This window comes from Protopterus annectens, chromosome 3.part1 (genome assembly GCF_019279795.1).
Source record: "Protopterus annectens isolate FY-2018-M chromosome 3.part1, PAN1.0, whole genome shotgun sequence".
Lineage (NCBI taxonomy): Eukaryota > Metazoa > Chordata > Ceratodontiformes > Protopteridae > Protopterus > Protopterus annectens.
The window spans coordinates 1,519,312,917-1,519,328,200 of record NC_056732.1 but is presented as its reverse complement, the minus strand read 5'-3'; the positions used below and the strand labels follow the sequence as shown (position 1 = coordinate 1,519,328,200).

Sequence of the window (15,284 nt, the reverse complement as noted above, 5' to 3'; positions counted from 1 at the left end):
TAATACGTCTATAAAAAATGTATACAGAAAACTATATATATATATATATATATATATATATATATATATATATATATATATATATATATATTTAAATATATACATCTGTATATAAAGGCAAATATAAAACATTTATTAACATTCTAAAATATATATGTTTATCTCACAGTGAGTCTCCTATTCTTAAGAACAGGTTTCAATGGAATTTTGTCATTCAGACCTGGTCTCCAATCTGCTCCAAATCTATTTGATAATCCATTTCAATTCCAGTGTTTCAGTGTAATTGCATATATCCCCTCCCCTAACACTGGGTTCATTGATCTGTATAACTAAGAATACAAATGAATGTGTATTGTCACTGTCTATAATGTGTTTAGAAAGTGCACTGCGTGGAGACAGTGTCCGAATGTGATAAAGGTGTTCCCTTACTCTATCTCGTAGGCGTCTGTCTGTCTTACCTATGTAGAATGCTTGACAAGCAGTGCACTTAGCTAAATAAATGACATGGGATGTATTGCAATTAGCACTGAGTTGAAACCTGAAACAACAGGAAGTAACTGGGTGAATAAACTGGGAACTGGTATCTACAAATTTGTAAAAATTACAACAATTACATGGAACAGTACCTACAATATTGTTCAAACACTCATTAGGCTGTGTAGATAGGCGAGGGTAACAAAGTAATCTATGTAGGTTGGACTTGTTCCTATATCTAAAATAAGGCTCCTTACCAACAAAGTCTTTAAGTTGTGAATCAAGTAAAAGTAGATTCCAATTCTTGTTCAAAACCTCTCTTATACTGTTTATGTCTTGCGTATAACTAACAAAAAATCTAACTGGTGGATTCCTAACTTCAGGACATATATCAGGGACATTCTCTACTGGATATGGTTATGAGAAATATGGTCTAGCAATACCATTCCTCAGCTCAAAAACCTTCAAAGTGGGAGGTGATCTCATCTGGCCTATATGCCCTTTGTAAAAACCTGTTGTTTAAGTTTGACAACGCTTGTAAGAAGCTATCATAATTTGGATTCATCCTGGATGCTCTTATCACCTGTCCCCTTATCAAGTTCTTATATATGTAATTGGGGTGCATACTTTCCCGATGTAATAGGGAATTTCTATAGCATGTTTTTCTAAAGACTCCAGGATTGAGCATCCCATTTGGCAGTCTATCAACAAAAACATCCAAAAAAGTAATGCAATTAATTGAACTTTCAATAGAAAAGTTCAAAAAAATGGTTAGACTATTAATCTCTTTAGGGAAGTCATCCAGGGCTTTATCTGTACCAGTCCACAGGAGGAAAAGATCATCAACAAAATGTGCATAAAAAAGAACATATTTCTTAAAACGATCTAGGACAAACAGCTTATTACGTTCCCAGTCCAGCATGACAAGATCGGCGTAGCTATTGGCACATGAAGTGCCCATAGCCATGCCATCCTTCTGAATATAGGCTACCTCATTAAAAAGAAAGATGTTATTTTCCAGGACAATTTCCAACAAGGCACCAAATAAATCTTTCATAGCTGGACTATAGGCTTCGCAACTCTGTAAACATCTCATAACACTCTCAACACCTTCAGTGTTAGGTATCATAGTAAAAAGGGACTGTACATCCAGGGTAACCATTTTATAATACATATCTAACGGTAGATCTACAACCTTGGAGCATACATCCAGTAAAAAATGTTTTGTGTCTTTAAGAATATGTGTAGATTCATTCACCAAGGGTCCTAGGTGTTTCTCAAGGTAGATGGATAGGGGCTCCATTGCCCAACCTCTCTACCAACTGGTCTCATAGGTGGGTCTAGGGGATTTTTATGTACCTTGGGGAGGCCTTGGATGACTGGAATCAAGGGATCTATCACATGTAAAAAATTAAACAACTCTTCATCTATAACCTCATTGAGTAATAAATCTTGCAACATATATGATATGTTATGCACCTTACTCCAGACTTCATTTAAACTAATTGTTTCATAAAAATCACTGTCACTTAACATGAGAGCCATTTTATGTAAATAATCAACACTATTAAACACCACTATGGGTCCACCTTTATCAGCTGGTCTGATAATAAGGTTTTTATCATCCCTTAGATTATTCAAAACTGTTCTCAATTTGGGGGTTAAATTCCCATACCACTTCTTCTTCCTGTTATTCTGATCTAGGGTGTGCAAATCATCCTCTTCCATTTTCGTAAAAGCATCTAGTAGGGGATGTAATACTGGTACATAAGTACTAGTTTTTTTAAAAATCTTATTATGCGGTGTGTCCCTAGAAGAAATACCATAGTCCAGTTTAAGTTGGACATTCTGACTAAACAACCTCACATCTACAATAGTGTCTGTGATTTGACTCCTAACTGAAGGTATAAAAGATAGACCCCTGTTAAGGATTTCTATTTCGTCCTCGGATAACACCCTGTCTGAAAGATTCCAAACTAATGTCTCGGGACTTTGTCCCACATCTTCTTCAGTGTTTGTCCTGTGAATTCTCCTCCTGAAGATTTCCTTTTCTACCTGCCCCGACTCATAGATCTGTTCCTCCCTCCTCTGTGTTGTTCATCTATGGGGAAAGGGCTAAACCCATGTACACCCAACAAAGAAGGCTCCTTCCTTCTGACCGAAGGAACTGGGAGTTGTTGTGGGGTGGCATTGGGTTGAAGGGTGGGTATAGTCTGTACTGAAATAGTTGGTTGTGTATTTCCATGTATATCATTAGTACAGTCAGTGTGTTCTTGTAAATCATTACCTATATTCACACTACCCACTATCTGTGTGCCCTGGTTAACATCCACATCATGAGTAACATCCACGGTTTCAGTTAAATGAACATTGGGACTAAGTCTTCGATTTAAACTAGAAGTCACAACACTTACAACTCCATTATTCTCTGTAGACAAAATAGAAGAGCCATTAACATTGGTGTAACTGGCAGTATTAACATTGTTATTTCTGTTAAAATTAACACTGTCATTTCTGTTAAATTCTGTCCTCGGCCAAGAGAAGACTTGGCCGTTTTTAAAATCCACTGTGTTCGTCCATATTTTAGAGCGTTTTTGCTCAAGAAGCTTCATCTCATACAAAAACATTGTCTAACAGTCGCTCTGTTAATCTACCTACAGTAACTGCAGGAAAATTAGTAGAAATAAAGTTTTGTGAGTTCTTGATCTTCTCCCTCAACAGCAGTTCTTCAGGAAAAAAGAACTCATTAAGTAAAGTGATGTACTTAATACTGACCTCCAGACTGAGCTGTTGCCACTTGTACAACAACTCTGGATAGGTAGAACCTGTCGTCGGCATCTTAAGTACACGTAGGTCTCTTGGAATAATCCTACATTGAATACAGACTTCAAAGTGTTGTCTTTGGGTCTGTAAACATTTTAGTTTTAAAAAATCAGCTTCAAGTTGTTCAAAACGCTCAGTAAGGTTGTTTAACACTTCCGGTGATCCAAAACAAAACTGAAAAGTTTTAATCAGGAACAGGAAGTGATGTCAGCCCTATTTCCTTATAAAATGTGACTTGATTTTATTCAGTGTTTGTTTCTTATGGTTTGACAAAGCCCTTACAGGGTGAAAGCGCTTACCAATAAAACAGCTTGGATTTTACTTGTCTTTAGCACAGATTCAGTCATTGCTTGAACTAGCATTTATTTCTGCTGCTTGAATAAGCCTCAGTGACTGCTGGATTTATGCTGATTTTTGTTGTCAGCCTTGGTTTGCTCCTGTGCTTCTCTTTTCATAGGTTCATAGGTAAGTACTAGGCTATCTGCCCAGGGGCATTTATAAGCCTAGCCACAGAGTGATGGCTTTCACCTCCCCATTATATTAGTAGCCTGGGCCTTTGTCTAACAGGGCTCCTGAAGTGATCCCAGGGTAGAACTTACGATTACCCATCCAGTCATCAAGATTTCTCTTGAAGAGGGTCAGAGAGGAGCTCTGTCAAATATGGATTGGGATTCTATTCCAGAGTGAGGGGAGTCACTGGGACAGGAATCTGTCCCTCCAGTATGTCCTGTTTATTGTTGTGCATAGGTTCAAGTCACAAGAATGAGTGGTTCTGAGGGATCTCATTTTTTTGAAGTGAAGCATGTCCATTAGTTCAGGGTTCGACATGGCCCTATAGGTCAGGCATAGGTCACCTTTGAGCAGACGGCAAGCGACTGAGAAGTGCTGGAGCTTTTTTAGTCATGCTTCATAGGGTAATTGTTTAAGGCCCTTAATCCTCTTAGTGAGGTACTTCTGTGGTCTTTCTAGTTGTTGCATGTGTCTAGTGAGGTACATCCCAAATGGGGCATTGTACTCTATTATGTGCCTAATGAGTGAGGAGTAAATTGGATCATTTATTTGTTTTATTAGTAACAGGAGCATTTGGACCATGATAACACTTACTCTTATAGTATATTTTATTTATTTTATTTGTTATCACAGTGACATGGCTGAATAGGTTGACATAGAACTGCCTTTTAACTTGGAAATTGCATCGCAAACATCCAAGAGCCTGAATAGGTTTCTGCGATGCGTGTGTGAGGAGAATAATCCGTTGATGATGTTTGAGGTATCTGAGGTCGAGACTGAGGCTGGGACATCACCGGAAGTGTTAAACAACCTTACAGAGCATTTCAAACAACTTGAAGCTGATTTTTTAAAAGTAAAACATTTACAGACTCAAAGACAACACTTTGAAGTCTGTAGGAAGGAGACCTCTTTGGTGGGTGTACATGGGTTTACTCCTTTCCCCATAGACGAACAACACAGAGGAGGGAAGAACAGATCTATGAGTCAGGGCAGGCAGAAAAGGAAAGCCTCAGGAGGAGAATTTACAGGATAAACACTGAAGATGTGGGACAAAGTCCCAAGACATTAGTTGTGAATCTTTCAGACAGGGTGTTATCAGAGGACGAAATAGAAATCCTTACCAGGGGTCTATCTTTTATACCTTCAGTTAGGAGTCAAATCACAGACACTATTGTAGATGTGAGGTTGTTTAGTCAGAATGTCCAGCTTAAACTGGACTATGGTATTTCTTCTAAGGACACACCACATAATAAGATTTTTAAAAAACCTAGTACTTATGTACCAGTATTACATCCCCTACTAGATGCTTTTACGAAAATGGAAGAGGATGATTTGCACACCATAGATCAGAATAACAGGAAGAAGAAGTGGTATGGGAATTTAACCCCCAGATTGAGAACAGTTTTGAATAATCTAAGGGATGATAAAAACTTTATTATCAGACCAGCTGATAAAGGTGGACCCATAGTGGTGTTTAATAGTGTTGATTATTTACAAAAAAATGACTCTCATGTTAAGTGACAGTGATTTTTATGAAATAATTAGTTTGAATGAAGTCTGGAGTAAGGTGCATAACATATCATATATGTTGCAAGATTTATTACTCAATGAGGTTATAGATGAAGACCTGTTTAATTTTTTACATGTGATAGATCCCTTGATTTCAGTCATCCAAGGCCTCCCCAAGGTACATAAAAATCCCCGAGACCCACCTATGAGACCTATAGTGGCAGGGAGAGGTTGGGCAATGGAGCCCCTATCCATCTACCTTGAGAAACACCTAAGACCCTTGGTGAATTAATCTACACATATTCTTAAAGACACAAAACATTTTTTACTGGATGTATACTCCAAGGTTGTAGATCTACCGTTAGATATGTATTATATAATGGTTACCCTGGATGTACAGTCCCTTTTTACTATGATACCTAACACTGAAGGTGTTGAGAGTGTTAGGAGATGTTTACAGAGTTGCGAAGCCTATAGTCCAGCTATGAAAGATTTATTTGGTGCCTTGTTGGAAATTGTCCTGGAAAATAACATCTTTCTTTTTAATGAGGTAGCCTATATTCAGAAGGATTGCGTGGCTATGGGCACTTCATGTGCCAATAGCTACGCCAATCTTGTCATGCTGGACTGGGAACGTAATAAGCTGTTTGTCCTAGATAGTTTTAAGAAACATGTTATTTTCTATGCACATTTAGTTGATGATCTTTTCCTCCTGTGGACTGGTACAGATAAAGCCCTGGATGACTTCCCTAAAGAGATTAATAGTCTAACCATTTTTTTGAACTTTTCTATTGAAAGTTTGATTAATTGCATTACTTTTTTGGATGTTTTTGTTGCTAGACTACCAAATGGGATGCTCAATACTGGAGTCTTTAGAAAAACGTGCTATAGGAATTCCCTATTACATCGGGAAAGTATGCACCCGAATTACATATATAAGAACTTGATAAGGGGACAGGCGATAAGAGCATCCAGGATGAATCCAAATTATGATAGCTTCTTACAAGAGTTGTCAAACTTAAACAACAGGCTTTTATGAAAAGCATATAGGCCAGATGAGATCACCTCCCACTTTGAAGGTGTTTTGGAACTGAGGAATGGTATTGCTAGACCATATTTCTCACAACCATAGCCAGTAGACAATGTCCCTGATATATGTCTTGAAGTTAGGAATCCACCAGTTAGATTTTCTGTTAGTTATACGCAAGACATAAACAGTATAAGAGAGGTTTTGAACAAGAATTGGAATCTACTTTTACTTGATTCACATCTTAAAGACATTACTGGTGAGGAGCCTTATTTTAGATATAGGAACAAGTCCAACCTACATAGATTACTTTGTTACCCTCGCCTATCTACACAGCCTAATGAGTGTTTGAACAATATTGTGGGTACTGTTCCGTGTAATTGTTGTAATTTTTGCAAATTTGTAGATACCAGTTCCCAGTTTATTCACCCAGTTACTTCCTATTGTTTCCGGTTTCAACTCAGTGCTAATTGCAATACATCGTATGTCATTTATTTAGCTAAGTGCACTGCTTGTCAAGCATTCCACGTAGGCAAGACAGACAGACGCCTACGAGACAGAGTAAGGGAACACCTTTATCACATTTGTACACTGTCTCCACGCAGTGCACTTTCTAAACACATTATAGACAATGACAATACACATTCATTGTATTCTTAGTTATACAGATCAATGAACCCAGTGTTAGGGGAGGGGATATATGCAATTACACTGAAACACTGGAATTAAAATGGATTATCAGACTTGGAGCAGACCGGAGACCAGGTCTGAATGACAAAATTCCGTTGAAACCTGTTCTTAAGAATAGGAGACTCAATGTGAGATACACATATATATTTTAGAATGTTAATAAATGTTTTATATTTTCCTTTATATACAGATGTATATTTTTTATATATATATTGTTTATATATATAGTTTTCTGTATACATTTTTTATAGACATGTATTATTTTTACATCCTGAAAAGTTTTAATCAGGAACAGGAAGTGATGTCAGTCCTATTTCCTTATAAAATGTGACTTGATTTTATTCAGTGTTTGTTTCTTATGGTTTGACAAAGCCCTTACAGGTTGAAAACGCTTACCAATAAAACAGCTTGGATTTTACTTGTCTTTGGCACGGATTCAGTCATTGTTTGAACTAGCATTTATTTCTGCTGCTTGAATAAGCCTTAGTGACTGCTGGATTTATGCTGATTTTTGTTGTCAGCCTTGGTTTGCTCCTGTGCTTCCGTTTTGGATCATTTATTTGCTTTTTTTTATTTGCTTTTTTCTGTCGGGTTTCATTCTTTCTTTTTTAATATCTTTATTAAATTATCATTTAAGACAAAGGCAAACCATATTAATATAAAAGAAAACAAGTCACATTCTTTCCATTTAATATATTGCACATTACATACATTCTTTTTTCTAACTATCATCACTCGCACATTCAATAAATTGCTGAATCCCTGCCTTACCTTAATAAACCTCACGCCTCCTGAATGTTATTCCTCTTCCAGATCTCTCTTATAATATTCAATACTTCAAATACAGTAAAATGCTATATTGTTAAAGAAGACATTGAAGTAAGAGGGCAAGTCACACAATCAACAGGTAATGATCAACGCATAAAACATTTCCGTGTATATCACTAATACTCAGATAATAGCTTGTGCATTTTTATATATGTCAGGCAATAATAACAGATTATGACTTCCTGTGTATATGACATGCAAAAGTATCTTATGTATATTTGCAAGAACCTTAGAAAAAGTATTAGGGATGAGTATCTTAAATTGGGGGAAAAGATGGTTGCAGACAGAACTGTAACAAGAGAAATGAAGGGCAAAGACTGGGGAAAATGATATATAATTATGATTACAAAATAAACTGACATAAAACACTAATATAGTTATTAAAGCTGTAAGGACAATGATAAACAGCTATTTAAGCTCTGACTCATGTACCTATCAAAGCAAAAAAATAAAACCTTTGCAGCCCCTCTCATTTAAGTCACTCCAGGGGGATCACTCTACCACTTTATACTTCACTAATCCAACCTTTTATTGACTACAATACAGTGTTTTGTAGACTTCAAACAAGCAGCCTGAAAGAAGCTGAAAATATGCAATGAGTCCTTACTAGAAAAATCATAAGGCTGCAAAATCTGAGCCATCCAAGAGGAGTTCAGGAACTGTCATTATATTCTGTATCCTAGAGGTTATATGGCAGGGACCTTTGTCTGGTTTGCTTGCTTTTTAAGACAATATCTAATACAGTTCTAGTTGTAAGTATATTCCTGGAATGTAACAACCCTAGTATGGGGAACTTAGTACAAAAAATAAATATTAATACTTGAAAAAATGCCCACTGCATTACACAGTGTCTCCAATATTATGAAATAAGCTTCCTTTTATATTCAGAAGCCATATATTAACTTCCTTTAGAAAAAATATTTTCTATTTTTATGTACAGTAGAAAATATCAACATTGGATTAAAAAATCAAACTTCTTGAATGCCTGTGGGTTTTAAGCTTAATATCAAACATATGAACCTATGAACCTTAGAAAGGCTGAGTGGGGGGGACAAAGGTAAAGGGGTGAGTAATTATTTGTATTTATTTATTTATTTATTTATGTACAGTATGTATGTATACATGCATGTATCTATTTATTCATTTATTTATTTATTCATAGGTTCATAGGATGATACTAGGCTATTGGCCTGGAGGCCCTTATAAGCCTATCCAAGAATTTTACCCATGTTTCCACAAAGTCAGCACCTATCTCCCCTGTCCAGCAGTTTTCCATCAAGTTGTCCAGGTTCCTCTTAAAGAGGGCTAGTGAGGTACTCCGCTTGACATGGAGAAGGAATCTATTCCACAGATGGGGGAGTCTTTGGACACAAATGTATCCCACCAACAAGTTCTATTAATGTCACAGACCAAGTTGAGGCCTTGCGGTTGAGTGAGTGGAGTTTGACTTATGGATATGCAGCAACTCCATCAAGGCCGAGTCTGAGATGGCCTTGTATGCCAGACACAGGTCACCTCTGATCAGTCTGTACAAGACTGAGTAGAGGGACAGGGCTTTTAGCCTATCTGTATAGGATAGGTGTTTGAGACCATGGATTTTCCTGGTCAGGAACCTCTGTAGTCTCTCCAGCTGCTGCACGTGCCTGGTAAGGTACATGCCAAAGGGGGCATTGTACTCGATAATGTGTCTGATATGGGAGGAGAACAGGAATGTTATGACCTCCTTGTTCCTGGATGAAATGGCCTTACTTATGAGGTGGGCCACATAGAAAACCTTCCATACAACAGAGGCAACGTGGTGGTCAAAAGTCAGGTTGCTATCAACCTGGGTGCCCAAGTGCCTCACAAAAGACTGCATGCTTAGTAAATTGTTATTAATGTGCTAATTAGTGGGGACACCATTTTCCCTAAAGGGAATAATGATGCATTTCTTGGCATGCATTCAGTTTGAGGCCATGTTTCTGGCACCAGTCATTAGTTTGGGTAATGCCCACTTGGAGGATGTTCACATCACTAGGGGAATTTAAAACAGCGCCCTGCTTAAAGTCATCTGCAAACTTAAAAAACAATTCTCCACCTTGGGCAGAACCCAGCTAACCACTCTGTAAAAATAATAATGTGTGAATGAAGTAAAAGTTTATTCCAGCAGAACAGACCAACAGTTCAATCCAAAAAATGGTAAGCACTTTCATCCACGTAAATCCCAGACTTTATCAAACCCTACATCTGCAAACTTGGTAAACCACAGACCAATGGTTTTGACTTGCACCTCAGAAAAGTATATCCCAAACAGTAGAGGCCCCAAGACTGATCCTTTGGGTACACTGCTCATTACAGGTGTACTACTAGAGGTGGCCTCCCCTATTTTGACTGAGTGGGTTCTGTCAGTGAGCCAGTTAGCTACCTACCCATCTGTCAACATATGGGTTGATGCCTAGCTGGGAGAGTTTATCTATTATGCCCAAGTGGAAAATGGTGGTGAGGCTTTGTCTAGGTCAAGGTAGGTGGTGTGCACTGTCTTCACCTAGTACATGGCTTTGGTGACTGTTTTGAAGACGTTGACCAGGTTTAACAGGCATAATCTCCCTTTGACAAAACCAAACTGTGTGGGGTCAAGCATTTGGAGGTTGCCAGTGTCCTTGTTTTTAAGGTCCATGGCCTTGCAGATCAGGCTAGTTAGCCTGATGGGCCTAAATTGCCTGGGTCAGTGGACACTGCACCTTTGTGTAGAGGGATAACAGTGGCTGTCCTCCATTTGACTGTGACAAAGCCAGTACTCAGGCTTTAGTTGAATATGGTTCCTAATGGAGCTAAGAGCTCATGCTCATGTTCATGTAGGGCACAGCCAGGGATGTTGTTGGGTCCCCTAGAGACTGTATTTTTTGCCTTTGACAGGGTATTAAAGACCTGCTCCCTGGTGATGAGGGGAGGGGGCAGGTGCTGGGGATGTCCTGGTTTACTGATGGGTGAGACAGCGGGCTGAAGTTTTCACTGAACCTGTCTGCCAGCAGGTTAGCTATACCTATGGCTTTTATGTGTGTGGTGTTCTTGAACACCAGTTCAGAGCAAATTTGGGTGTTACCTTTGAGATTGCAGATGTATGTGAAGAAGGTCTTGTGATTGTCCTTAGTGGATGTGGTCAATTTGGACTCAAAGTTAACCTTAGAGGATTTCACCGGTGACTTTATTTGCTTGTTCAGACAAAGAAGAGAGTGCTTCCCAACTTGGCACCTGCTCCTTCTTGGTCCTGGACAGCAATTATTTCCTTTTATTATAGAGTTTGTTTATTGCTGCTGTCCACCAGACAGGTCTACTCTTTCTTGAGGAAGACGATTTGGACCTGTCAGGTATTGGTACTCATATAGTTTTTTGGTGTAGGCTTGAACATTAGTGCTAGTTCCAGATGAATGGGTCATAGATGTGAAACTGCTTATACCTGCTCTCAGGAGACTGTAGTCAGCTTTGGAAAAGTTTTTTTGTTTGACTCTGACAAAAGGGGTTGGGGGAGATGGTGACTTTGAAAGTGATCACTTTTTGGTCAAATCTAACCAAGAGACTTAAGTGCATGTATGATGTGGCAGATTCAAGCACCTGACAAGCAACTTACAGTGACTTTCTCCTTTTCTAGCCTGGTGAGAGGCACATATGTGTGTCTCACGATAGTGTCTCCTATGACTAGAATGTTGGTTTGTGGCTGGGCCTCAGATGCTGTGAGACACAGGTATGTGTACTATGTGTGGTACCTGGTCCTGTGGGTCATGATGTGCATGTGTGCTTTTGTTTTGGAAGTCTCTTTTGTTCAAATATGTTTTTGTTGAGAACCTCTGTGTATATAACAGTGTGTTGTACAGGTGTGGGTAGTGTTAGAGGTGTGGTGTTTGTAGTGTTTGAGCAGACAACCTTCTCAGTGCCAGATGTACTGGCTTGTGGCTGAGACAGTAAGGGTTCTAGGTTCTTAATGTAATTGCGTATCTCACATATTGTATTCCTAGGTGGTAGTATATGGTTGTCCATGTACATGAGGCAGTTGCTACACTGTATCAGGATGCCAATATCAACCAGACTAGCAGGAGAAACCATAATAAATTCTCCATCCATGGTTGTCAGAATCTGTGGAAGAGAGGTCAGAAATAGTAGAGTGCTATCTGAGTAAAATACCTACTGGTGTGAGTAGGGTTGGATAAAATCAATACGGAAGCTGCAAGGGAGGGCTTCATTTACACAGGAGTGCTGGTAAGGGAAAAATGCAGCTGAGATACCTTGCACAGGGTTAAAATAGCGCAGCAGTGGTGCACAAAGTGCAAACAAGCACAAACCTGCGTAAACATGGGGTTTAATGCCACAAAAATGAAAGTAAAATAGAAACACTGGAATTGTCCAATCAACCCTTGTCCCTGAGCTCTTAACTAAATACCCTATGCCAGACCACTTCCAACCAGTTCACTTACTCCCACTAAGTGCAGGCAGGCCCCAGCCAATACAAGATATTGTAACAGGAAACCCAGGAATGACACATACAGATCTGGATACAGCAAAACCTCTAACCAGACTATGCTAAAATATTTAAACTCTGTTTAGGTTGATTTACACAGAACAGATACACATTTAAATAAAAATAGTAGCAAACAAGAGCAAACTGATTTAAACAAATTAACCAATTAACCACTAAAAAGCTCAAAACTTAGCCCTGGTCCAGCAACCTTCAATCAGACAAGTTCTAACTGCACACTCCTGCCACTAGGGTGCAGGGGAACCCTCTCCAACAAAAGATGGCCTGGTGTAGTGCTCAAGTTATATAAACAGAGCTAGAATCAGCAGGTCTGAATCTAGTCTATGCAAACAAGTTGCACCAGTTTCAGAAAGAAACAGTTCAAATAAGCAGGCACAATAAGTCTTCAACCAGCACTTCTCAGCTCAGATGGGCAGAATCTATTCACTCCTCCCACAACAGGGTAGACCACAAACCTTCTTAATGTAAAATAACTGGCCTGAAGTCCAAGTGCTTAAACCAGAACTAAGACACATTTAGAATAACAGACACACCAAGCCTTCAGCTAACAATTCCCAACTTAGAAGGATGTCAGCTATCTCTCCAGCCACAAGAGTGTAGACCACAAACCTTCCTAATGTAAAACAACTGGACTGAAGCCCAAGTGCTTAAACCAAAAGGCTTAGAATAACAGTTATAATTTAATCAGGCTGCTAACAAGCAGTAATAAATGTACCAGAATAAATGCAATTGAATATTTTTAAGAACAAGCAGCAAAAGCAAAATAAGGTAATAAAGTAGGAAAAAAAACAAATACAGTAAAAAGCAGATGAATACAGTGCATTTTTTTTAAGTTAAGTGGTAAGGGATGAAACAAGATGCTTCAAGGTTGAGAAACCAAGGGGTTTGGCCTTCCCAAATGATCTCTCTCTACTCAGTAGAATGAGCTGATGAGATGATGACATAGGACCGGGAAGAGTGTCCAAAATGAGATTTATAGTAGGGGCATGCAACTCAAAAGCCAAAAAGTAGGCCAAACAACCTTTGGCTAAATAGAGATATTTAAGAGCAATGCTGTTTCTCAGCACCCCACTAATTAACTAGTGTTATTCACAGTTTGCAAAGGAATTCTTTAGTAACTTATTTAACTGACCCTAGAAAGGAACTCTCAAATTCTTAAAACTCCAACAAAACTGAAAACGTAAAACAAAACAAATGTAATACTAGAATAAGATACAAAATAGAAGTGATCAAACCTTAAATGAAGATTTCAGTTCAAAATAAAATGCAGGCAGAGATCAGCAATATTCAGAGCAAGCAGGCCAACAAACATTGCCAATTGTTAACAAAGAAAGTCCAACTGGGCCTATAAGACCCATTTTTCAGCAAAGGCCGAGGGGCAAAAAGCTCCACATAAATAAATATACAATTATCTGAGACACTAAAAACATTTACAGTTCACAATCAAAGACACAACAGTAATTAGAACAGTGAGTTGGGAGTATATGGAGATGGAGTCTTAAAGTAAGGAAGGTCGTACTGAATGACCAGACAAACAGCCTTCAAGGCAGAAGAGAATTAACCTAACCGAATCCACATAAAACTAGTAATATCTTTACAGACTGAGATGAAATAAAGGCAAGATTTTTGACTTTTCTGAATATGTTAATCTAAAATTATCCTTCTAATTTTAGTTGTGAGGTTGGCCCTTAAATTGACACTAACTTGTTTTATAGTAAATAAAAAAACTTGTCTTGCCCACCTAAAAGTATACTAAGGGTTTCAGTATGGTTTAGCTGATGAAAGCACATATTTTCTCTCTCAAATACCATTATAAATTTGTTTAGAAAATGAGAACATGTCCACACCTACATTTCTCTCATTGCTGCATTTGAAAGTGTGCTGGCCTTGTGATATGAAGGTAAACCAAGGCCTCCTTCTCTTCCTCTTGGAGCTAGTGCCATATCCAAAGTCACTATTCATGAAGGCAGTAGTATACATGTACCAGTACCCGGGTAGTATTTTAAATCCAATTAAACTTCTTTGTGCAGTTATCCAATGCTTCATGCATTATGCACTGGCTGCTGTCACATTCAGAATAAAGTATTAGTTCTAGTAATGATTTTAATGTGTTTTACAATGTAGCTTATATGTAGCAATGATAGGTAAATGTCAAGTTTCCTTTACCTGCAATATTGATTTTGCCTCAAGTGTAAAAATGGGCAGGAATTGAATAATTTGTGCAATGTTGCTTAAGTTATATGATATATAGCAATACATGTGAAGTATGTTTGTAAACATGAACTTGTTAATGCAGTTTGACTACTTTTATATAAATATAAATTTGCCTATGTCACAAGTGATAATTCAATAAAGGTGTTTAAAAAAACAAAGGTGTCAGTGGTAGCAGCCTGCTTTTCTGCTGAGGACAAAAGCATCCTGTTTAGAATAACACATCTTATTTTATTTGCAGAACTGGTACAGCAAAACACCTCTGGGTAAGAAGCGAGCCAGGGCAGCTCTAGGAAAAGAAGGTGAAGAAGAAGAACAGAAAAAAGGAGCGGGAAAAGATGGAAAAAAGAATAAGAAGTAAATTGACATAATTCTTTGTGATGTCTGTGCACATACATGTACATACCTTGTTTGTAAAGCAGAAAAATAAAGATGCTTGTATACATATCTGTGCCACTCTGCCTGTTTATTGCAACAGCTAGAAGAATATGTGCAATGTAATGCATGTACCGTTCTTTATTTGGTAGATAATGTATGCTGAGAATAAGTTTGTCATATTTTAGGAAGCAGGCAAAGCTTTCTACTTGTAACGTTTCAAAACAAGTGTCAAAGATCCACACCTTTATTTCATGCTGTGCTATGCCAGTAAGACCCATCTGCTCTGTATTTTGGCAAAGAATATGACAGACATCCTTGAAACTT

General features: G+C 38.2%; 1 protein-coding gene across 1 annotated transcript in view; it reads left to right on the top strand.

Moving 5' to 3' along the window:
• IQCA1L (IQ motif containing with AAA domain 1 like) overlaps positions 1–15,029 on the top strand; it is a 1,829,164-nt gene extending 1,814,135 nt beyond the window's left edge. Inside the window, exon 19 of the mRNA XM_044067599.1 lies at positions 14,824–15,029. Coding sequence (XP_043923534.1) covers positions 14,824–14,943 — 120 coding nt within the window. The 3' untranslated portion in view covers positions 14,944–15,029. The remainder of the gene's footprint in view (positions 1–14,823) is intronic.
• The last annotated feature ends 255 nt before the right edge of the window (positions 15,030–15,284 follow it).